The sequence below is a fragment of the Schistocerca serialis genome, chromosome 1 (assembly GCF_023864345.2).
Source record: "Schistocerca serialis cubense isolate TAMUIC-IGC-003099 chromosome 1, iqSchSeri2.2, whole genome shotgun sequence".
Classification (NCBI taxonomy): Eukaryota; Metazoa; Arthropoda; class Insecta; order Orthoptera; family Acrididae; genus Schistocerca; species Schistocerca serialis.
In genome coordinates this window covers 760952846-760976869 of record NC_064638.1, presented here as the reverse complement: position 1 = coordinate 760976869, position 24024 = coordinate 760952846, and the positions used below count along the sequence as shown (strand labels likewise).

Below are 24024 nucleotides of genomic sequence, written 5' to 3'. Positions count from 1 at the left end.
CCCGTGGTTCATGAACTAGGACATGACTACAGGAACCCACACCATGAACCACTATGTTACTATATTAAATTATCTGTGCTTTTCTATGAGTTTCTAATTACAAACACGTTATTTCTGCATGAACGACATGACCTAAATCCACTTTCTTCTCCAGAAATAACAGCTTCTGTGATATTCTTCATGCAGTTATTGATTAACTTTGAGTATACTTTGTAGTCAGTGTTTAGAAGATTAATGCCATGATACTTTTTACAGTCATTACGTTTCCCTTTTTCGAAAAGAGAGACTACTTCTGCTGTATACCAAGCGTCTGGGATCTCGAAGTTCAACCAACATTCATTTTTTAATTGTAAAAGTATTTTATCTAGTGGTAAGCCTCCGTATTCAATTAGCTCTGCATTTATTCCATCTATTCCAGTAGCTTTCCTGTTCTTCATGCCTTTCACAGACTCTTGTAGTTCGTCCATAGTAATTGGATCTAATGTTTCATTGTACATACTTTCTCCAGTATCGTCTTCGGTTTCCTGTTTACACAAGAAGTCCATATAACGATTTATCCATTGTTCTTTGTGTATTATGTTCAATGAGGCAGCGTCTTTTCTTCCTTGTTGAGGGCTTTCATGACGTATGCACATTGCCGTCTGCCGTGTACGTCGTGTTCTAAGACGTTTATGAATGAGTCCCGCTTTGCGCACTATTTGTTTCGCAGCATTCCTTTTGATTTTGTATGTTTCCTAGCTTTCTGATGTTTTTCTCTGTAGAAACTTCAAATTCGTAGTAATTGGCGGAAAGTCATCGAGTAAAACAGAAGTGATTTCTGGCGTTCCCCAAGGTAGTGTTATAGGCCCTTTGATGTCCCTTATGTACATAAACGATTTGGAAGACAATCTGAGCAACCATCTTAGGTTATTTCCCTGAGCAACCGTCTTAGGTTATTTCCAGATGACGCAGTCGTTTATCGACTAGTAGAGTCATCAGAAAAGCAAAACAAATTGCAAAACGATTTAGAAAAGAAAACTGAATGGTGCGAAAACTGTGATTTGGCCCCAAATAACGAAAAGTGTGAGATCATCCACATGAGTGCTAAAAGGAATTCGTTGAACTTCGGTTACACGATAAATTAGTCTAATCTAAAGGCCGTAAATTCAACTAAATACCCAGGAATTACAATTACGAACAACACGTAGAAAATGTTGTGGGGGAAGGCTAACCAAAGACTGCGTTTTATTGGCAGGACACTTAGAAAATGTAACACATCTACTAAGGAGACTGCCTACACTATGCTTGTCGGTCCTATTTTAGAATACTGCCGCGCGATGTGGGATACTTGCCAGATAGGACTGAGGAGTTCAAAGAAGGGCAGCACGTTTTGTGTTATCGCGAAATATGGGAGAGAGTGTCACTGAAATGATACAGGATTTGGGCTGGACATCATTAAAAGAAAGGCGTTTTTCGTTGCGACGGAATCTTCTCACGAAATTCCAATCACCAACTTTCTCCTCCGAATGCGAAAATATTTTGTTGAGACCGACCTACATAGGGAGGAACGCACGATAAAATAAGGGAAATCAGAGTTCGTACAGAAAGATATAGGTGTTCGTTCTTTCCGCGCGCTATACGAGATTGGAATAATAGAGAATTGTCAAGGTGGTTCGATGGATCCTCTGCCAGGCACTCAGATGTGATTTGCAAAGTATCCATGTAGATGTAGATGAGAAGTTATTTGTTACTCTTTAATGGTTTCTTTAATTTCAAGCGGTTCAAATGGCTCTGAGCACTATGGGACTTAACATCTAAGGTCATCAGTCCCCTAGAACTTAGAACTACTTAAACTTAACCAAGCTAAGGACATCACACACATCCATGCCCCAGGCAGGATTCGAACCCGCGACTGTAGCGGTCGCGTGGTTCCAGACTGAAGCGCCTAGAACCGCTTGGCCACACTGGCCCGCGCTTCTTTAATTTCTGTGTTCCTAATTCTGAGTCGTTTTTTCCTATGCTTTCTTCCTTTTACCAAGTGATTCTGAGGCTGCTTCAATGATGCAAGTTTTGATATTACTCCATTCCATAACGATGTCTTTATTGACGGGTATTGAAGCAAGCTTTTCTTGGAGTCTGTAGTGATGAAGTTTCCTAATGCTATATTCCCACAACTCATGTTGTGGCTTCTTTTAGAGTTTCTTTGTCTTCTTACATTTTGATAATAACCTTATCGTACTGCCTAAAAGGAAGTGGTCGCTATTTGCATCACTTCCTCTATGAACACGTGTGTCTTGCGTAAGATTCTTCAGTTTATCATCCATTTATACGAGTATATAATATATCCAGACCTTAAACTTTATGCACTCCATGTGAACTTGTGAATGTCTTTCTTTCTATAAAATGCGGTAGTAATTTTAAAATATCTGAACGAGGCAAACTGTTGTAGTTCACATCCGTTATTATAAAGGGTCTTTTCTCCAAATAGTCCTAATATTCCTGGTAAAGGTAGATTTCCAATTTTTGCATTAAAATCGCCAGCGATGACAACATGGTCTGTCTTGTTGATTTTGTTCACTTCTTTCTGAAGACCATCGCAAAAAGTTATCAGTATCATCCTTCCTTCCCTCTTCTGGGCCGTAGATACCTATAACTGTTGGGTGACCACTTGGAATTTGAAATCTGACTGTCATTATCCTTTCATTTATGAAGCTGTATTCACGAACTTTTCCATTTATCATTGACTAAAATTGCTAGTATAGCTCTAGCTCGTTTACTTTGTGGGACGCCACTGTAAGCCATCCAGCAGTGTGTCAAATCTTTTGATCCTTTTAGTTTTTTCTCAGTTTCTGTTATTGTTGCAATGTCTACTTTCCTCTCTTTGAGTGCTTGTTTCCTCTCTTTGAGTGCTTGATTTATGTCGCTTTCTTTGTTGGTCACACCTCGAATATTCCACGTTGCCAAAGACCCAAAATTGTTTGTCCTTTAAGATTTTCCAGTTATCACAAGTTGATCCAGTCCTGTATCCCACGCTGTTTGTGAGTTAGCCAGTAATTTTATAATCCCCTGGCGGCGTTACGAGCGCTGCGCCGGTTAAGTCGCGTGATGGGGCTACCATCGCTAGGTATCGAGACCTGCCTTGTTTCCAGTAGGGGAAGCTGACTGGCTTCATCGCGCCTCTATAGCCCTCCCTGCCCTATGTCTGCAAAGCAAATTCATGCAACTCGACAGATATAATTAGTGTTCCCTATTCTCAAAGCGTAGATGACAGCGTACGAGACTGCTCAGTTTTGGCTCGGCTTCGATCCGTACTACCGTCTCATACGTTTATCGATAAGATTTCCGAAGAGCCGCTTGAATTTACGCGTGCAACGGCCTGATTGGCTAACTTCAATGTCACTTAACTCGGAAACGGTGTAACGTATCACAATTATTTCTCAGCACAACATACCCTGCAACATCCTTGCAAACTTTTCAGAGTGTTTCCGACCACTCTGTACTTATAAACATCTGCGGATAATGGTCAGGAAAACAAACTTGCTGTAGTTGCTACGAGAAACGGCGGAAGACGAAAATCGAACGTCGGGAACCGGCTTCCTCTGTAGTGTTAACGTATTACAACGGAATCGACTTTGCTAGACCGATGAAATATACGTTCCCGAGTGTCATCTGTTTTGCGTGAATGTTGCATGTAAATCAGCTATTCGATTTCTTCAGCACAATGAAGTTGCGTCATCGGTACTCTCGTAATATTTTTAGTACAGAAAATGTAATATTTTATAGATGTCAGTGAAGCCGTAAGGAAAAACAGGAGGAGACTGTACAAGAACTAATGTTTCCATACTTGGCTAGCTCAGTCTTGGTGATACGTTATTCTACTCCAACATTTTGAAGATTTCCGTATAAGTAAAGATACACTTCGGTGTTCAGAATTAGCAAATGTTTTGCCCCCAATCACTGACTGTGTGCAACAGCCTTTGTCACTAATAAAAGAGAGTTGGTACAACAGCTTAAAAATTAGCCAGCTGTGAAGAATATATGGTTGTTGCCAATCACTTCGATTTTGGTAACTGAGATAGGTAAAAATATCATACCTATGTATCTCTTCCCGTGTAATGAAGAACGCATGTGCTCCTCTTCAACTGAATAAAGGAAATTAGTAACTTCGATCAGTTTAATAATGCTACTTTCCCTTTTACTCCGCACAAAATCGCTTCGTCCACGTCCACCAACATAAGGCAGCTGAACAACCTAATTACAATTCCAATACCGTGGAGAGTTTTAAATCGAGCGAATGCCAAACGCAAGAGGTGAAATCTGGCACCAGAATCACGGATTCCAGAATCAATATTGGACTGTTTATAGGTCCAACCGGACGTGGTATTGGGGTATCTGTAAACGATAACCAGGTATGGATGCCAATATAAAGCGTATGTTCTTGCAAATCAACACAGTATGTCGAAGATGATACAAATCGCTGTTGTTCCTTTGGCTGGGATTACTTTTCACCTTAATATTCACAATCATTTACAGGTTACAAACATAGAAATTATTCTACAGAATAGAAAGAGTTGACAAGGAGCAACTTTTTCAGTTTGTTTCAAAATTTAACTTTAATATGTATCAGAGGGCAACGGCCTTGCCGCAGTGGATACACCGGTTCCCGTGAGATCACCGAAGTTAAGCACTGTCGGGCGTGGCCGGCGCTTGGATGGGTGACCATCCAGCCGCCATGCGCTGTTGCTATTTTTCGAAAGAAAACCATCATAACGATCGGGAGAGCGGTGTGCTGACCACACGCCCCTCCTATCCGCATCCTAATCTGAGGATGACACGGCGGTCGGATGGTCCCGATGGGCCACTTGTGGCCTGAAGACGGAGTGCTTATTACGTATCTGACGTTTTGTATCACTGGGTAAGTGATCAAAAATTTTGCTTGTGGCATTCTGTATCTCTTTCTGTGGTACAGTGCAGGGCTGAAAGGGTTTCTACACTTGCACAAAAACGAGCCCAGTTCTAAATAGAACCTATAGTTGAGAAGGGAGTGAGACAGATTTCTAGTCTATCCCGTATGTTATTCACCACGTATACTGAGCAAACAGTAAAAGAAACCAAAGAGCAACTTGGAAAGCGAATTAAAGTTAAGGGAGAATAAAAATTGAGGAATAAAAGCTTTAAGGTTTGCTGATGACACTGTTATTCTGTCAGAAGCTGCAAAGGACTAGGGAGATTAGTTGAACGGAATTGATCGCCGCCGGCCGGAGTGGCCATGCGGTTCTAGGCGCTCCAGTCGCAGGCTCGAATCCTGCCTCGGGCATGGATGTGTGTGATGTCCTTGGGTTAGTTAGGTTTAATTAGTTCTAAGCTCTAGGCGACTGATGACCTTAGAAGTTAAGTCGCATAGTGCTCAGAGCCATTTGAATGGATAGCCTCTTGAAAAGCGGTTGTCACATGAATAACAACAAAAGTAAAACAGGGTAACGGAATGTAGTTGAATTAAATCAGGGTACGCTGAGGGAATGAGTAAAAGTATTCTTGCAAACTGGGCGGTAAGATAACTGACAATGGCCGAAATAGGCAGGTTATACAGGGAGTTTAACAATCAGTATTCCTAATGGCCTTGCCGCAGTGGTAACACCGGTTCCCGCCAGATCACCTAAGTTAAGCACTGTCGGGCTTGCTTAACACTTGGATGGGTGACCATCTACGTCTGCCGAGCGCTGTTGGCAAGCGGAGTGCATCCAGCCCTTGTGAGGCCAATTGAGGAGCGACTTGACTGAGAAGTAGTGGCTCCGGCCACGAAAACTGACAACGGCTGGGGGAACGGTGTTCTGACCACAAGCTTACCGGCATCCAGAGGCGCCTATCGGCTGAGGATAACACGGCGGTCGGTCGGAACCGTTGGGCATTCCGAGGCTTGTTCAGGCCGAGTTAATAATTACTATTAAAGACTTCTAGCGCTTGTGGAGAAGACTTGTAGACACGGTTTTGATAAGCAACCCATCTCTGGAAATGTACCGCGTGGGAGAACAAAACATTTGAAGATCGGATCAGTTTCAAATCTCCCGATTTTCACCCCCCAACTTCCCCCTCCCCCACCCCCACCACCACACACAAAGCACAACCCAGTCAATGATTTCCGATTCGGGTGCTCTACAGTAGTTGCTCCAGGTGGCGACACTGCACAGGGCGTATCTCGCATCGTTTCAGACGCACTATCAACAAACCCTCACGGTTGTCCGTGGAGCACCACGTCTACCCTCTTAGTTGCGAACGGACCAGTTTGTCGCAGCCGTTGTACTGGGACAAAAATGGTACACAGTGCAGCTCCGCCGTTAAGTGAAGTGCTGTGAAGCGGGTGATTAGAAAGCGATCCGATTTTCAAATTTATTTCATATCCAAACTGTAAATTTCCGGACAAGGGTTCCTTATCAAAACTTTATCTACTAAGTCTCCCCTAAAAACCCTACACGCCCGTTACAGAAATTATGAAACACCCTGTACATTGCAGTCAGGCAATGGCATGCGAAGCGTCTCCAAAGAAGAGAAATATGTTAACATTTAAAGTAAAATTAAGTGTTAGGATATCTTTGCTGAGAGTATTTATATGGAGTGTAGCCTTTCAGAAGTTAGCCATGATCGTTATGAAGTACTGATAAGAAGAGAACAGGAGCTTTTGAAGAGAAGGTATAGAAGAATGCTGAAGATTAGATGGATAAACCGGAAACTAATAAGGAGGTACTAAATCGAATCGGGGAGAATAGAAATTTATGGTGCAACCTTGTAGAAGAAGGGATAGTTTGATAAGAGTAAATCTCGAGGCAACAAGAATCGCCAATTTGGCAATGGAGGGAAATGTGTTAAGAGTGGGGGAGGTGAAAATTTTAAGAGGGAAACCAAAACTTGATTTTAGCAGGCAGTCTCGAGCAGATGTAAGTCGCAATTTACGGAGAGATGAAGAGGCTTGCACATGATGACAGACTAGCATAGATTATTGTATCAAACCCTGCACGTTTCAGTTTTGTTGCTCTGAACTATTGCAATAATTCAGTATAGCGTAGTCTGGGCAGATGGAAAAATACTGTCATTTCCACGTGCATATGAGCTATCGATTGTTGTCGGTATTTATAATGCGATTGTAGTGGCTTAGTGAACAGACTGTAACGATGGCATGCAGTTACGTGCGGTTACCTGCCGAGCTCCTCCCAAGGTAGTAACGGAGTTGATATGAATGGAAGCAATGGTTCGGACACATTAGTCTCAAGGAATGTCACAACTCTCGGAGGGTGCCTATAACGGTATTGGAAACCGCTCTAGGCACTCAGTCATTCACCGGCCTCTTTCGAATTCACGTATGTTGCAGCACACCACAAGTAAGAATAAACATCACATCTCTATCTAACGTCCGTAAAGAAATGTTCACGGGAGAAAGTAAATGTTAAGCAGAAAGTATTCTTCATAAACACAAGCAGCGACGGTGTGTCAACAAATAAAACAATAAGCTGCAAGGGAAAGTAATGTCAGATACAGTAGTTTGTCAGCGAAGTCGTTGAATACAGTTAAAGGAAATCAGTAATGTGGTTCGTGAGTGCGACGTAAAACGAGACCCTTCTCTTCGGCAATAACATGATAGTATGCCTAAAACGAAGCGACGACGGCTACACAGATGACAGTATCTATTGGTAAATATGAACTGCAAACTTGAAGACGTTGGAACGCTGTAACGGCTGTTAGTCCATACGCTTTTTAAAATTTCTTTCTTTTTCGTACTGGATTATAACAGAATTCGAGAATTATCTCTCTCTCTCTAAATTCAAAAGACCGCCCCGTGGACGTAATTTACTCCATTTGCCTCTCTCGGCAAGATCGAGTTTAGGGAAAACCGTATTATTTCTAGTTGTAAGATGTTCCCTAGCATAAAACTTACAAATAATTTTTCAACGCAGGTTACACGCAATAGCCCAATATCGGTTCTGTGGTAGTTTCCCTGTCTCACTTAAGACAAATACGTGTTTATAGCAAAATACGAACTGGCCCACACATTCAGTAACTTTTTTAAGAGGCGTTACATTCACTAGGACCGTGCACTAAAACACACGCAGGTCAAGCAGGTCGGAAACAAATATATGGATGAATACCGTTCTCCTTTACCTCTTAGCGTACAAGACTTACTTTTGTTTTGAACAGGTTAAATATTAAGAACCGGAGGAGTTCCATCGTAATGGGGACAGCTCTCTATAAACTATGAATTGATGAATCAACAATCTTCAGTTAAAAGATGAAGCTATTTTGAAAAAAAGATAAAAGGATGTATTTTTTTTTCGTTTTTCGTCGTTCCTTAGTAGCTTCAAAATTCATGGAGGTATCTTTCGTCTTCGCAACTAAATAAAAGGCAGTTTGTTTTTTGCCAAACGCATTTCGCTTCTTTCATTTACGAAGTATCTTCAGTGGTCTATAATAAATGCATTATGTAGAGGTTACAAGTAGTCTATGCTATTGTGATATCGCACGGGGTAGCCGTTCGGTCTGGGACGCCTTGCCACAGTTCGCGAGACTGCCGTGGGAGGTTCGAGAACTCCCTCGGGGATGGGTATGTGTGTTGTCCTTAGCGTAAGTTAAAGTTAGATTAAATAGTGTGTAAGCCTAGGGAATGATGACCTCAGCAGTTTGGTCCCACAGGAACTTACCACAAATTTCCAAAAAAGTTTTCATTGTTGTCTCTTGTTTTCCAGGTTAGAAACGACTTATGCAGCACACGTTTCGTGATGTTAAATTATCGTTTGGTGTCATTTACCGATAATTTAACCTCACGAGACTTGTACTGCAAAATTTGTTCCTAACCTGAAAAACAAAAGAAAACGTAACACAGTGACGTACTTATAACTACTACATAATGCATCTTATATAACACAGGGCACAAACATGCTTCATAAATAAAAGGAGCGAAACGCGTTTGATAAAAAAAATAAAATAAAAAATAAACTGACTTTTATGAAGAAATGATTTATATAAGCCAATTATATTTATTCACTGTCCTCGGCAGGTCATAAGGGAAAGACGCTTTATAACATCTTTTAATGGAATTAGAGCATGGTCAGGATTGTCAACGATTTTTGATGAAGTAATACGGGCCTTATGCCGAAAGATTGGCATTAACCCTTGTTAGTCTTTCAAAATAAGAAACACAGCACCAAATAATAACGAAACCTGTCAAGACGGGGGCCACTTGTCCGTCAGCAAACTCCCATAAAAATAATTAAAAAAAGAAACCACATGTAATGGCAGCGAAAACTCCGCCATGTTCTGAAAAATCGAAAAAAAGTGCAGTGCCAAGTGACCACAGGTTAAGAAGTACGCCTATTTACTTCGCCAACAAGACAGGAGAACGCACCACAACTTCAAAACTACGACAAGTTGTATATTGTGTAGCAGAATAGCTACCAAAATAAATGGACAATAACATCATGTAAGTTAAAAATTGAACCCACTGACGATAGCACAAAAGTGCTGAAACATGTATGGATGAAAAAAAAGGTGTATCTTGCATAGGTCGGAACTTCTCACCCCATAACCATGTGTATTCCCATGATATGAGTAAAAGCTGCTTCATTTTTATTATTTTTTTTTCGGAAAGTGGAATCGGTTACTAGATGAATGCCTTTACTTGATGTTCCGGAGAAAGATGAAGCAGTAGCCTTGTGATTCGACAACGCTGCGCCAAACACGGATTATGACAGCCGAGGACCACGACCCGAAACGCCGACGTGTGTGTTCTGGAGTGGGGGGGGGGGGGGGGGGGGGGGCGACATTTTTCTCCAGCGCAGCGAGTGGCCGGCGCAGTTTGTTACCTTCGGCCACTGCGCGGCGCTGCCGTCGCTAGCCAGTGCGGGAAGTGAGCTCAGTGTGGTTTCAGTCGTAGCAGAAGGAGGTAGTGCTCAGTGCTCAATGTGCAGTAGTAGTGTATCGCGCCATCTACCATCGGCTGCGCGCGTCACATAACAGTAAGTCCTGGGCCATCGTCTCTGCTGTAACATTAGCACTGTTTTCCACGACATTCCACAGCTAGAGATCAATTTTTTTTTTGTACGCACGTTTTTCCAACTACTGTCACCATAACTTGTTAGCTCGTAGTGGTGGGAGTGTTTCTTGCCTTCAGATGACGCTATAAAGAAAGAGGGGACAACATTGCTTGACGAAGTGTGGTTTTTCAACGCTATCGTGTCATGAGCAAAACAAGGCAACAATCACGTTTGGTAGCGAGATTCAATTCTTCTGCATTCTTAAACCGTGAAAAACTGGCTCGGCAACCAGGCTTGTAGACACAAAATGAATATGTCATACTGTACTGCCTGGCCTGGCATCTAAGTGAAACAGATAGGCTAGTCTAGCATAGCATAAGTTAACAGGAAACAAACGGGCATAAACTACTTAGGGTGTCGACCGAATGGCAAGTTGCTAACGGGAGGGCAATGTTTTGGGATGCTGGTCGCGTAGCAGACATCCGTGCGGGTCACGCCTGAAATGTGAGTCACGTGTAACCAACGTAGCGGAACGCAGTGTCCTCTAAGCAGCGTACCGTTCCATCCGATTGTGAGCGTAACCACTCACTCCTTCCACATATCCTCGGGCCTCAACCACAACCACTCGCTACTACGGGCCTTGTGATTGTCACGTCATTTCTGCTCTTACACTTTTATACTACTGAATGCCTTACATGTCAAACATCTTAACCTGCAAACTTACACTATGTATTACTTCAATACGAAAATCGAAGTTGTCTTAAATTTACTTCAGGTGTTTTCATAAGGAACAATACGAAGGAATGGGACGCAGTTTCCTTACTAGTAACAGCATTTGACACTTTCTTAATACTATGTGATATGCAAACATTGCATGCATCATTCCAGATATGGTTGCCGGTTTGGGCACGGGGCAAGACGACGACTGGAATTATTCATCTGCTAAACGCTCCAATACCTGGCGATTGTCAGAAGAGATTACAGGTGCTTCACCTAAAACAAAACGTTTTATTAAGTACAACTACTGCAAATATACAAGCCTTTTGCAGTTCCCAACATGAAAATACAGTGTTAACATTTTTTAGTAGTTTGAGATATTTGGTAACTAACCTGTGACAGTCCGTATTCTACACTAATACAAACTGCACGTGACGGACGAGATTGTTTTTCTGACTTATCATAGCTCCAATGACTATTCAGGTCACTAAAGTGTAGGCTTGTGTGGTGGTCGCACTGTTCCCAACAAGTTTATACCAAACGAGCCTATCTTCTACGGATGTTTACCGTGAGGTCTTAGTGACGTTAGACATCAGTGGAATAGATAGGAAACGCGCCTTGTACCAGTTGTCGTAAGGCATACCTGCTTCAACATAAATTATATTTTGCAAGATCACGAATGATAAACCAAACGCAAGGCTGCAGTTTACTTTAGTGTGACAAGCATACGCCTAAGGGAAAGAACTGATGAGCATCCCTCAAGACGTGACTGATTATACTGATTCTTACTCGTACCTGTAACTAAAACTCGAAACTTTTCACATCACAACAAAATACTTCCATAATTTTCTATAATAGTCAATAGTGTACGACACTATTTCTGTCGGGGGTAAAGAGCATTGTCAAAGGAAAATTGTATTTTTTCGTTGCTGTTAGGCGGTGGGGGCTAAAGTTACGTAAGTGCTTGAAACGGACGATTTGATGATTTCAAGGCTCGCTAATGATAGCGCCCGCTTTCCCTAATGACATTAGTCTACCTGTGGTACACACATTGCCTGGAATCATTCACAGGGTTGAACATACAAAATGGGTAACTTCTTTCGGGATATTTGGGATGGTTAACAGACTTTAATTATTAAAGTTAACTTAAATATGCTGCAAATAAAGTTGGGGTGTAGGCCAGGCAACATTTCTTGCTACTATGTTGATCATGCCACTGACAGTACAGTCGATCTGGATAGATATTTTGAACGACATATCGGCGACAAAAAAATAAAAATAAAAAAATGCCGTTTTTCCGATGATCATAAAGCGGCGCCATTTAATGGGCGTTTGGAAAGATCCGCTATGCTGCCCTTGTCGTCTTGTCATATTTTGTAACCGTCCGTCAAGGATGGTCACTACGCGCTGGCACGAGCTCGAGATTGTGTATGAAGTTGCGTCACGGCCGAGTTGCCATGTCTTCAGGGCGACTTTCCCCGCGTCCAGCTAAAGGCCGGCTCCACAACATTGGACTCCTGCAATAAATCGGCCGGTAGAGCGTGCTCAGAGCGCCACGAAGCTTTAAGGCCCATTTTACACTATCAAACATCTTTTACTGTTCCTTTATAAAAGCTAGGACTGCGTATTCTGACAGTTGGGGTTTTGTACTTGCAATTTTGTGTGTACATAAAAAAAAGCAATCATATCGTAAAAAATGGCAACTGTTGTTGAACAGATATTTTGGCAAGGCATTGCAAAGACAAAATGCCCACAATTATATGTATTAGAATGAAACTTACACTATATTATTTTGTATCAGCTACTGTAAGGCTCCACTTTTGGACAGTTTTTCGAACACAGCTGTGCAATGCACAGTAGTTTTATAATATAACGTTTGAAAATGAGGTTCGTCTTCCCAAAATAACAAAAACCATCTAGTAATGTAAAAAGAAATCAAAACTTTTTGAAATTTTTTAATTTTTTAAAAATTGGAGCAAATTAGCTGTTGTAGAGGGTCACTTTGCTCCACTTAACATAAACATTCTGTTCCCTTTAAAGAGGCTACCTTATAGCATCACAGTATTTTTTGCAAAAATATTTAGGGCAGTGCAACCTATTTTTGTTTTCCTCTCAAAGACAAGACCAGTGTTTCATTAGGTATGTTGGCATGCATATGAAAATATTTTGCACAAGTTCACCACCATCAACCAACTCCAACACTGAGAAACTGACTTTTTTCCTTATAAGTTCTGGCGGGTTTATACCTTTAACTGTATCCTCCCCTTCATGAAGAATGGTGTCACGATATTTACCACTGCTCCATTTTCATTAAAACTTTCAATAACACCTGGATAATGTTTATTTTCATACCACAAATACACCTATCTTCTAGCTTATTGGTTTCCTGTGGTACTGATAGGGACTCTTCATTCTCTGTACATGTCACTAACACTTCCTTCTGACTTATTCCCAATCTTCACAACTTTTGTCAAGAATTTGTTGTTCTAATAAGTCTTCACTGCATTAGAACAATCAAGTGCTGTCTGGATTCTTTTCTTATGGTTTTTTACTAGTACCAGGCACTGGCTCAGAAGTTTTTTTTAGATTTCAGCTAATTGTTCAATTTCTTAATGGGTTCCAGGCATTCTTTAAAATTTTTAGTGCTGCACTCTGCATATCCATGAGGTCCTTGCTTTCACTTAAACTTGAACCATACCGTAACAACATTAATCTCCTGGCACTAAGAGAATGACACTTGTTTAAAAGCTGAATCAAGTCTAAGGCAAAGTAATACAAATGCTGTGGAGCTACTCTGATCTCTAATTTGTCAGTGGTGCAAAAGTGTCTCAGTTTTCCCACAAAATAACCTGCATGGTTGCTTCTGCTCATAATTTTGTGGATGTGATTTATACAATAACTACTTTCTTCACATAAATGAATTAATTCCATTTCTGTTTAAGTAGTCTCATGGTAACAAAATACCACTTTTCTTGGCAAAAATCACCTCTAAAAATACAAGAGCACATATTTGGTTAGCAGAAAACATCCAAGATAACACGAGGCACAGTAACTTGAACATATGAGTCGAAAATGTTCTAAAATTTTTATTACAATGGCACTAGGCAGGACTGAATCAATTTTCAGAATTGAGCAGTTACCCCTGTAGAGGTAAAGCAGCTCCACTTTGTGGTAGTGACAGTTCATGCCCCTGACTTCGTCAGATTCAGTTCCATATTAGCAAAAAATTAGGAGTAGTAAAATACCTTTTTACTCAATGACGAACTGTGGTTCACTGCAGAATCATTTAGAGAATTGGATTGCTGTCATTTTGAGTAATATAATTTAAATGATCAAAAAGACATTGGAAAAACTGAGATTAATAAGCATGAATACAAAAGTCAATGTGCCCATTATATGTTCCCTCTGGTATCACTCTGTTAATTCATATGATCTATAACAAGTAAAGCACAAGTTGATACAGTGCTTAATACTTTGGAGATCAAACCCGAGCATAGCTCGGGCCACAACTTTTGTGTCAAATGAGATGGCGTCCGAGTATAGGTCAGGCCACAATTTTCTGGGTGCACAACAACCTTCAACTGGTGGTGCTCTGAAAAAAAGTGTGTGTGTGTGTGTGTGTGTGTGTGTGTGTGTGTGTGTGTGTTTGTCTTTACTACTAATGAAAAAGATTAATTATTGTTTCTTATTGTTTCTTCAGCAGGTGGAATGATGTCAAGTGTTTTACCAAGGCTTCTCTCAGCATTTATGTTACTACTATCTGTTAGTGGTTCCTCTGCATGTCATAAGGCATGTCATTGCCAGTCTTACAATGAGAAGTTTGAAATAATTTGTGCACATAATCTGAGCTCATGGAATGATTGGCAAATAAAGGAAATCGTATTTAGAGATTCATTAGAGTTGACCTGCAAGTCTGGGATATCGCCTGAAGATGTATATGCGTGGATTGACGGAAGGTTAGCAATATGTCGTGTGAAATTTGTCACATGGCCAACTTACAAGTTAGTAGTGAAATATTTGTCGCAGGTACATCGGAAAGGAATAATAAAGGGTGACAGTAAATAAACTTCTGCCTAACAGAATGGTAATTTGCTGTTGCCTTTCATTTTATTTCCTTCTTGTGGTACCTGTCAATCACTAAATGCTTTAACTGTATACTGTGTGGTATCATTTACTTCATTCATACAAATATGTGCATGCACATGGAGGATAAGGAAATTTGCAAGTTTTGGAGCCACTTTTTTAGTTTTCTATATATTTTATTTTCTGATTTATATATCTCCCCTTACCAACACCAAAACCACAAGATTTCCGCTCTTATTAAGTCCTGCACAATGTTTTGTCAGTAATCTCTGTCTTGTTTATTACCCTATCTTCCACCACCAAGCTCTTACATTTTCAAATCTCTTATGGTGCAGAGACTGACAATCAGTCTTTCCTTCTCAAACCATCCAGTGAGTCTCCCCTGACCTGGTTCTGGGCAATTTTTTCAAAATCTCCTCATTTCCTTAACCTTGCCTGTCCTCTTTCTTCATCCTTCTTTCTTTCCCTTCAATCCTTCAGGTAGGAGGAGGAAACCACTGGCTCCACAAGCTTGCAGATACATGTGTTCTCCTGCCCCTACTTGGTGGTTTTATACAGGCTACATAAATTTTATTTCACACTTAATTTACAATTTCTTAGAAATTATTAATTTTTCAAATTTTTGTTTATTTCACAGGAAAAATGACAGCGGACTACCACCTCTAGAACATATAAAAGTTGTAACACTGTCTGACTGCCCTCTGCCGCCCAATGGTATCCCACTTAAAGACATTATTGGCTTAGGACATGAAGTTAAGAAGTTATACTTCAAGTCTTGTGATGGAAAAAGTTTCCAAAGAAGCCACTTCAGTGGACTAAATGCATCACTTACTCATCTGACACTTTATAAGTGTGATATCCAGTCACTACCAGCTGATGTTTTCCAGGAACTTGGACTGCTGTTGGAGGAACTTGATATGCGTGAAAACTTCCTGGAAACTGTACCTTCAAATAGCTTGGCTCCCCTTGGAGGTTTGAAATATTTGGAACTTAGCAATAATAGGATACACGCAATAACTGATGGAAGCTTTGTCAATTTGCCTTCTCTCAAACTGCTGAACCTATGGGGCAACAAGGATCTTCAGTTATTTCATGGATCACTGTTGGGTTTGAGGAATCTTACATCTCTTGATCTAGGTGTCTGCAATATAAACTCCCTCCCAGATGGACTTTTCTCTGACTTGAAAAACCTGCAGAATATCAGTTTGGTTGCAAACAATTTTACAACTCTGCCAGAACGTTTATTCTTACCTACTGACTTAAGAGTTCTGAAACTATTCCATAACAGACAGCAGCTACGGATTCCAGACAATTTACTTGCAAATTTGAAGAACCTGAAGGAAGTTCATATGCACTCAAATGGCATATCAGAATTACCAGAAAATTTGATATGGGATTCTCCCAATGTTTCTGTGCTCAAATTACAGCAAAATAAACTTACGAGATTACCTCCATCCTTGCTTAAGGGAAAACATGATCTGACTCAGCTGGACTTGAGTGAAAATACATTGGAATCCATACCTAATGGTTTTTTTGATACAGCAAATAAACTAAAAACAATAAATTTATCACGTAATCGGATACAAACTCTTCAAAGGCAAGTAGTTCATGCGAAGACTGTTTATGATGTTAAATACTAATTTAACAAGCCCTTTATGTAATTTTGTGTTTATTTTACAGGGGAGTTCTACATGGACTGCAACATTTGTTGGAGTTAGACTTATCTCGTAATGAACTACGGGAAATAAAGCCTCAATCATTTCCTGATGCTGCCCGACTTGCTTCTCTTGATCTTTCCCACAACAAGTTACGGGATCTATCAGCTTCAAAAGTAAACATTGGATTTGGGAAATCGTCAGTGTTTAACACACTCATACATTTGGAAGAGCTCAATCTATCCAACAACTTTGTTTCAGAAATTTATTCTGACTGGATGTTATCGATGCTCAATCTTAAGAAACTCAATCTGAGCTACAACAATGTAACACAAATTAGTGTGAGTATATGCACAGTGACTACAATATCTGTTTTTGACTATTTACCTGTTTGTTTTCAATTTGGAAATATTCAGACAGGGTATGTCACTGTACTTCCTGAGAGAATTATGTGAAATAATTAGACTGTGGCAACATGCAGCATTTGAAGCAGAATACTGGTATTGGGGAAAGGGTGTGGGGTATATAGTTAAGATTAGATAAATTGCAGCCAGATGCTGTTGCCTACTATATAGTGCTTTCAACAGAATATAGGAAAGGTAGAAATTCAAATTACGGTTTTTCATAATTTCACTTAGGGTGAATCTTCAGATGGTTCCTCAAAAAGCCAAAGCACAGGTGATTGTCCATTGCATTGTTAAACTATCCAAACTTGTGCTAAATCTCTAATGATCTTGTCATCCTCTCTCCTTTAAGCTTATTTTTTAAAAAACTGGTTTGATAGCGATGTACTTGTAAGTTGCAGGTCTCTACTGTTGGCGTTTTTAGTTCTGACCTTTATATTACATAGTTTGTCTTCTTACAGGTGAATGAAATGCAGTTCCTTTCAAATGGTGTGACGGTTGATTTGAGAAGCAATAACCTCACAGTGGTGAACTTGGAAAGTGCTGATGCTATTGCTATTGCGCAAAGCAATAATAAACTGGTAAAGCCTCATTTCATACTAGCGGATAATACTGTGGACTGCTGTGCATCGTTCCACCTTCTGAAATATGTACATGGGAATGTTCACCCTGCAGTTTACAACATGTTTGATATTGATGCTGATGAAGCCACATGTCTTACAACAAAAAGGTAAATAAACTGTACACAGACTGTTCCAAACTTCTGAAACTGTCTAAAAACTAAGGACATATTCCTATGATCATTATTGTATACAAGCTTGCTTCTTGCAAAGTTGCTCCACTTTCAGAGTACTGTGTGTTCCTCATCATAGGCTCTCGGTTCCAAATAACAGATGTAACATACATATAACAACTGTGGTCAAAATAAGACATTCTTGAAAATATAATGTAACTGGATAGATTAAAAAACTACTCATCTAGTGACAGTATGAATACACAAACGTATGAAAGTTACAGAAATCTGCTGCAAGCATTCAGAGCCATTCTTCTGGCAGTAGGTTTGAAGAGGAAGGTAGAGGTTTAGGAAATGGGGGAAGTTCTCCCCTGACCCAGGGTTCTGGGTGACTTTTCCAAACTATCCTCATTTCCTAAAACTCACCTGTTATTTATTTATTTTTCCCCTCTCTCCATCCCTCTTCGTTTCTCCTTCAGCCAGAAGGAGCCACTGGCTCTGAAAGTTTGCAGATTTCCTTAACGTATGTATGTGTGTGTTCTGCCACCACTGGGTGAGTAGATTATTCTATCCATCCCGTAACATTATACACTGAAGAGCCAAAGAAGCTGGTACACCTGCCTAATATCGTGTAGGGGCCCCGCGAGCATGCAGAAGTGCCACAACACAATGTGGCATGGACTCGACTAGTCTGAAGTAGTGTTGTAGGGAACTGACACCATGAATCCTGCAGGGCTGTACATAAATCTGTAAGAGTATGAGGGGCTGGAGATCTCTTCTGAACAACACTGCAAGGCATCCCAGATATGATCAATAATGTTTGTGTCTAGGGAGTTTGGTAGCCAGTGGAAGTGTTTAAACTCGGAAGAGTGTTCCTGGAGCCACTATGTAGCAGTTCTGGATGTGTGGGTGTTGCACTGTCCTGCTGGAACTGCCCATGCCCCCCAACTGTTACAGAGCCTCCACCAGTTTGAACAGTCCCCTGCTGATATGCAGGGTCGATGGATTCATGAGGTTGTCTCCATATCCGTGCATATCCATCCGCTCAATGCAATTTAAAATGAGACTTGTCCTCAGCCATCAACAGTCCAATGTCAGTGTTGAAGGAACCAGACAAGGCATAAAGCTTTGTGTCGTGCAGACTTCAAGGGTACACCAGTGGGCCTTGGACTCTGAAAGCCCATATTGATGATGTTTCACTGAATGGTTCACACGTTGAGACATGTTGATGGCTCAGCACTGAAATCTGCAACAATTTGCAGAAGGGTTGCACTTCTGTCACACTGAACGATACTCTTCCATTGTCACTGGTCCCGTTCTTGCGGGATCTCTGGTCGCAGCGATGTCTGATATTTGATGTTTTGTCAGATTCCTGATATTCACATTACACTTCTGAAACGGTCATATGATAAAATCCCCACTTCATCTTTACCTCGGAGCTGCTGTGTCCCATCGCTCGTGCGCCTACTATAACCCCATGTTTGTTGTTGTGGTCTTCAGTCCTGAGACTGGTTTGATGCAGCTCTCCATGCTACTCTATCCTGTGCAAGCTTCTTCATCTCCCAGTACCTACTGCAATCTATATCCTTTTGAATCTGCTTAGTGTATTCATCTCTTCGTCTCTCTCTACGATTTTTACCCTCTGCACTGCCCTCCAATACTAAACTGGTGATCCCTCGATGTCTCAGAACATGTCCTACCAACCGATCCCTTCTTCTAGTCAAGTTGTGCCACAAGCTCCTCTTCTCCCCAATTCTATTCAATACTTCCTCATTAGTTATGTGATCTATCCATCTAATCTTCAGTATCCTTCTGTAGCACCACATTTCGAAAGCTTCTATTCTCTTCCTGTCCAAACTATTTATCGTCCACGTTTCACTTCCATACATGGCTACACTCCATACAAATACTTTCAGAAACGACTTCCTGACATTTAAATCTATACTCGATGTACCCCATGTTCAAACTCACTTATATCTTGGTAACTTGCCATTGTAGCAGCAGTAACGGTCTAACAGCTGTGCAGATACTTCTTGTCTTACAACACCTTATTCTGCCCTTTTACATATTGCTGTATCTGAACTTTCTCCTGTGGAGTTAACTTCTCATTTGTTTGGCATGCTTGTTATGTGCCAGCTAAATGATGTTGTCTACATCATATAATATCTGAACACGCTTTCAACAGGCTCATGTCGCAGACGAAGCTAGAAGATATCTTGTGTGAAGGACCTTGCTGTCTACCTCCATGGGAATGCAAGATAAGACTGTGGGATCGTGCCTGGCTCCTCAGATGTGAAAAATGTTGGATAGATGGAAGAAAACCTCCAGTTCCTTCAAATTTTTCATGCAAGCCTGGAGGAACAAAACATTCTGAAGTTTATCTACATAATAATGAGTTTACTAGCATACCAAAAGGTGTTCTGCAGCCTAATCTAAATATAACAGCATTGCACTTGTCTCACAACTGGCTGTCTGAGATCAATATTCATGATATAACACCATTCCTTCAGGTAAGAAAAGTGCAAGCAATATTTTATACTGTGGATCATTTGAACTTACTAGGCTTTCATTTTTATAGACAGCGGAAAGACATTTGTTGCACAGCTTCTAGTTTTTAAGGAACATATACAAGATTTTTGCATTTTATGTGTGTCTTCTTTTTACATTAACACTTCATACAGGAAGAGGGAGAAAAATACTGGTACTGAAAACCCTGATGCTTACTGTACTCACTACATTAGTTATTTACAATTAGCCTAATTTCTATCGTGGGAAGTAATTTGAACAGCATATCTATCTTCAGTGCTATGTCCTAATGATATTCCACCCTCACAAAGGACTTGTTTCACATAGAGAAGCATGCCAGATTTGGTATAAACCATGGTTGGTGCACACTTAGAAATCAGATGCTGCACCAAACAGAACATACTCCTCACTGTGATTCGTGTCCATAGGGTGCTTCAGTAATGGTTGTTGGTGGTACCTGGCTCACAGTCCACAATTTGTTTTCAAAAATGGACATTTACACTGTTGTCCATATGCCAGCCATGTTGTTATGTCTGTAGTATATGTAAATAAAACTTAAGTATCTGTGAACATGACACATGGCAAAAAATAAAGTTCCATGTACAGTTAGCGAGGACATCAGCCTTTTGAAATTTCCATTACAAGTAGTGGAATAAATATCTTCCACGTAATAGAAAAACTGTTTCACCATTCTCACTTTTTATTAAAACCCTTGGTAATTCTTTCAGCAAATTCAATGTGTGAAATACAAGATATAAACAAGAAGCAAAAAATCTCTACTGAAAGTAGTGCAAGCTATACTGAATTGCAATTGAATCAAGGCAACAACATTGAAAGTAATATTGCAATTTAATTGGCCCTGTTCCCTGACATATTTACGAAATCTAATGAACTGATTACTGAGAAAGAGCAATTTTATGTGTACAGAACACTGAATATTACAGAAGGTGCTTAATAACTTAAGACTGTTGAAGAATATCTTATACAGCATGAAGGTGAACAAAAAATACTTCTGGAGGTAGATGTGCATGACTCATTACATATGACTTCACAACTCCAAGTTTCCCTCCGCTACATAACAATGAACTGGTCTTACATAGGATTGTCACTGATCTTAACAAGTCCTGGAGGCTTTAGCGATCGATCTGTCATTAACTGACATTTAATCATAACAAACATGAGTCATTTTTGATAAATCTTCAATATGCCATTGCCTTAAAATGGATTTTTTTGTAACATAAGTTAAAACACAAAAATAACAAGATTAAAAAATTCTTTAACCTGCAACTTTTTTCCCCCACATCTCATTACAACAAATACTACGTGCTTTTGAGAGATGCTCAATGTCCTGGTGCTTTCAAACAGCATATATTCATATGATGTAAGCTGTAATATAAAACCCAATAAATAAGGGCTTCAACTGCTAATGACCTACAGTAAACCAATATGGTATTCCTGAAGTTCTGTTAGTGATGTAGAATTCAGTCCTGTATCTCACTTGCCATGATCTAGCCCATGAAGCAAAACTCTGACTTGTCTTTCGCACTTCAGAATGCTTTGGAACTGGAAATTCCATGTTGTGGCATCACAAAACACTACCAGCTCCTTGTCCACGAATAGATTCATGTCCCATGTGAGGACTGCTTTCACTGACACTGCAATCATCTGTAGCTATCTAATGACTACAAGTACAGTTTACGGATCACCATTTATTTCAACATGTTTACTATGACACTCAATAAAACAGTATTTGCAGTTGCAATAGGATTATTCTTGTATACAATTGTACAACTTGCATCACAACATTAAGTCTCAATTGTTGTGAGAGAAAACCAAGCATTCTCCTTAGCCTAAGAGAATCTGTTTCTTTAACATTAAATCATTTATGTCTTCTAGATCAAACTAGACCTGTCAAAGCAATACTTACAAAAATCCACATCTTAATTATGAAAATATTTACATTAACACAATTATAATTTTGCACTACAGGAACTGGAGCTTAATCACAACTATCTTCAGCATCTGGATGATGAAGTTGTCGCTTTGATTAAAACAAAAAAACCTCCATTGCAGAAAATTGTTTTGTCAGAGAATCCTTGGGAATGTGACTGCAGAACAAAGCAGCTACTTCAGTTCCTCCAAGATGATTATGTGAAGGTAAATTTCAGTGCTTACAGTTCTAGATATACTTTCTATTTGTTATGCAGCTGACTGGGGACTCCAGGTTGTGCAAGAAAATTAAGCTTCCTATTCTATTTTACCACTGAACATCAATATAAACCATATTGCTGTGTATGTAGTAGGAACTTCAATATTAATTAAATATGCGTTGATGTTACAGGTAATAGATCGAAGAAATATAAGCTGCAGTGATGGCCGTCCACTTCCAGAACTAACAAATGACGATCTTTGCCCACTGCCCAAATTTGCAATAATAGTCAGCAGTGTATGTCTCGCCATGACAGGCATTGCTGTTGGTCTTCTTGCCTTCTTATATCATCGTTATCAAGAGGATGTGAAAGTTTGGCTCTACGCCAGGAATTTATGTCTGTGGTTCGTTACGGAGGAAGAACTTGATCGTGACAAAATGTACGATGCTTTTGTCAGTTATTCTCACAAGGATGAGGAGTTTGTTGTAGAACAGTTGGTGAGAGGACTAGAAAATGGTCCAGTTCCTTTCAAACTGTGCCTGCACTATAGGGACTGGATAGCAGGTGAATGGATTACAGAACAAATTGCGCGGTCAATTGAACGATCGTGTAGGACGTTAGTTGTGCTTTCACCAAATTTTCTTGAAAGTGTTTGGGGAAAAATGGAATTCAGAGCAGCTCACAAGAAAGCACTTGCTGAAGGCAGAGCAAGAGTTATAATTGTAATGTACGGAGAGATAGGGGATATGGAAAAGTTGGACCCTGAACTCAAAGCATATCTCTCTACAAACACGTATGTTAAATGGGGTGATCCTTGGTTCTGGGATAAGCTGAGGTATGCATTACCACACTCACAGAAACTACATGGGGCCACCAGGAGTAGAACAGTATCTGACAGAATGGAACTTATTGGCCCTGGAACACCAAGCCCATTAGTAACACCAATTGCTGAAGTGCATAATCCCTTGGAGCAACAACAACAATGCAATGTAAACTGTTACAATAACAAGGCTTTCACTTAAGTGATATTGTGCTTAAGATACTGCTCCCCCACCCCACAAAAAAAAAATCACTTATAGTAAAGACTGCAAAACTCATGCATTTGGGGAGAAGAAAAGGGGAAAGAGTGGATGTTTGTTTGCGTGCATGTGCATGTGCGTGTGTGTCAGTGTCAAAGACTGGATATATTTTACAAAAATTCATGTGTACCTGATTTACTAGAAAGTCTTTCAAACCTAGCACACTATGAAACGTATAGTAATTTAAGATGATGCAGCTAAATGTGAACAGCAAATATTGTTTTTTTCATTAGAACTGTTGTACGTGCCATATTTTAAGCCAAAGTCTAAAGAATAATGTCAAATTTTTTTTTTCTTAAGTAATGGCAGCTTGCTTTATCAACAATGTTAAGTCTGATTCATTATACTGACTACATTGATGGCACAATGTAATTAAAGAGACAGAACTGTCAGTATCTCTTGTAAAAATTTTAAGGTCTGATTATGTATATAAATCTATTAATGTGTTCGTAAGTACAAAAATTTAGCATTTTTAATTTATTACTGTTAAGAGGGTACTTTGAAATTTAGCACTGCAGACAACTCTGTAAACTTTTTCAGCAACCGATGAGGGATTCCAAGAAGGTGGGAAAAATGGATAAAGATAAAAAAAATATGTTTAAGGAAAAGAAAACATAACCAAAATATCTTTGTGCATGGCCTATTCTCCACCACAGTTTAAAAAATACGAACAAATTTC

At 40.0% G+C, this 24024-nt stretch overlaps 2 protein-coding genes across 9 annotated transcripts in view; one reads left to right on the top strand and one right to left on the bottom strand.

The window, feature by feature from the left end:
- LOC126482314 (cation-independent mannose-6-phosphate receptor) overlaps positions 1-24024 on the bottom strand; it is a 768212-nt gene that overhangs the window by 372893 nt on the left and 371295 nt on the right. The window lies entirely within an intron of this gene.
- Positions 9833-23363, top strand: LOC126482347 (protein toll-like). Its single transcript, XM_050106431.1, has 8 exons — positions 9833-9980; positions 14416-14671; positions 15436-16395; positions 16479-16794; positions 17319-17587; positions 19776-20100; positions 22106-22273; positions 22458-23363. Exons 2-8 carry the CDS (start codon positions 14424-14426, stop codon positions 23286-23288), a joined length of 3117 nt encoding a protein of 1038 aa, XP_049962388.1. The 5' UTR covers positions 9833-9980; positions 14416-14423; the 3' UTR covers positions 23289-23363.

What these genes read in the sequence shown, in the direction of transcription:
- LOC126482347 (XM_050106431.1), top strand. Translation starts at nt 14,424, where the DNA reads ATGATGTCAAGTGTTTTACCAAGGCTTCTCTCAGCATTTATGTTACTA. An exon ending in CGGATACAAACTCTTCAAAG is followed by an intron (nt 16,396 to 16,478) that starts GCAAGTAGTTCA and finishes TTTATTTTACAG; the next exon opens with GGGAGTTCTACATGGACTGC. An exon ending in ACATGTCTTACAACAAAAAG is followed by an intron (nt 17,588 to 19,775) that starts GTAAATAAACTG and finishes CGCTTTCAACAG; the next exon opens with GCTCATGTCGCAGACGAAGC.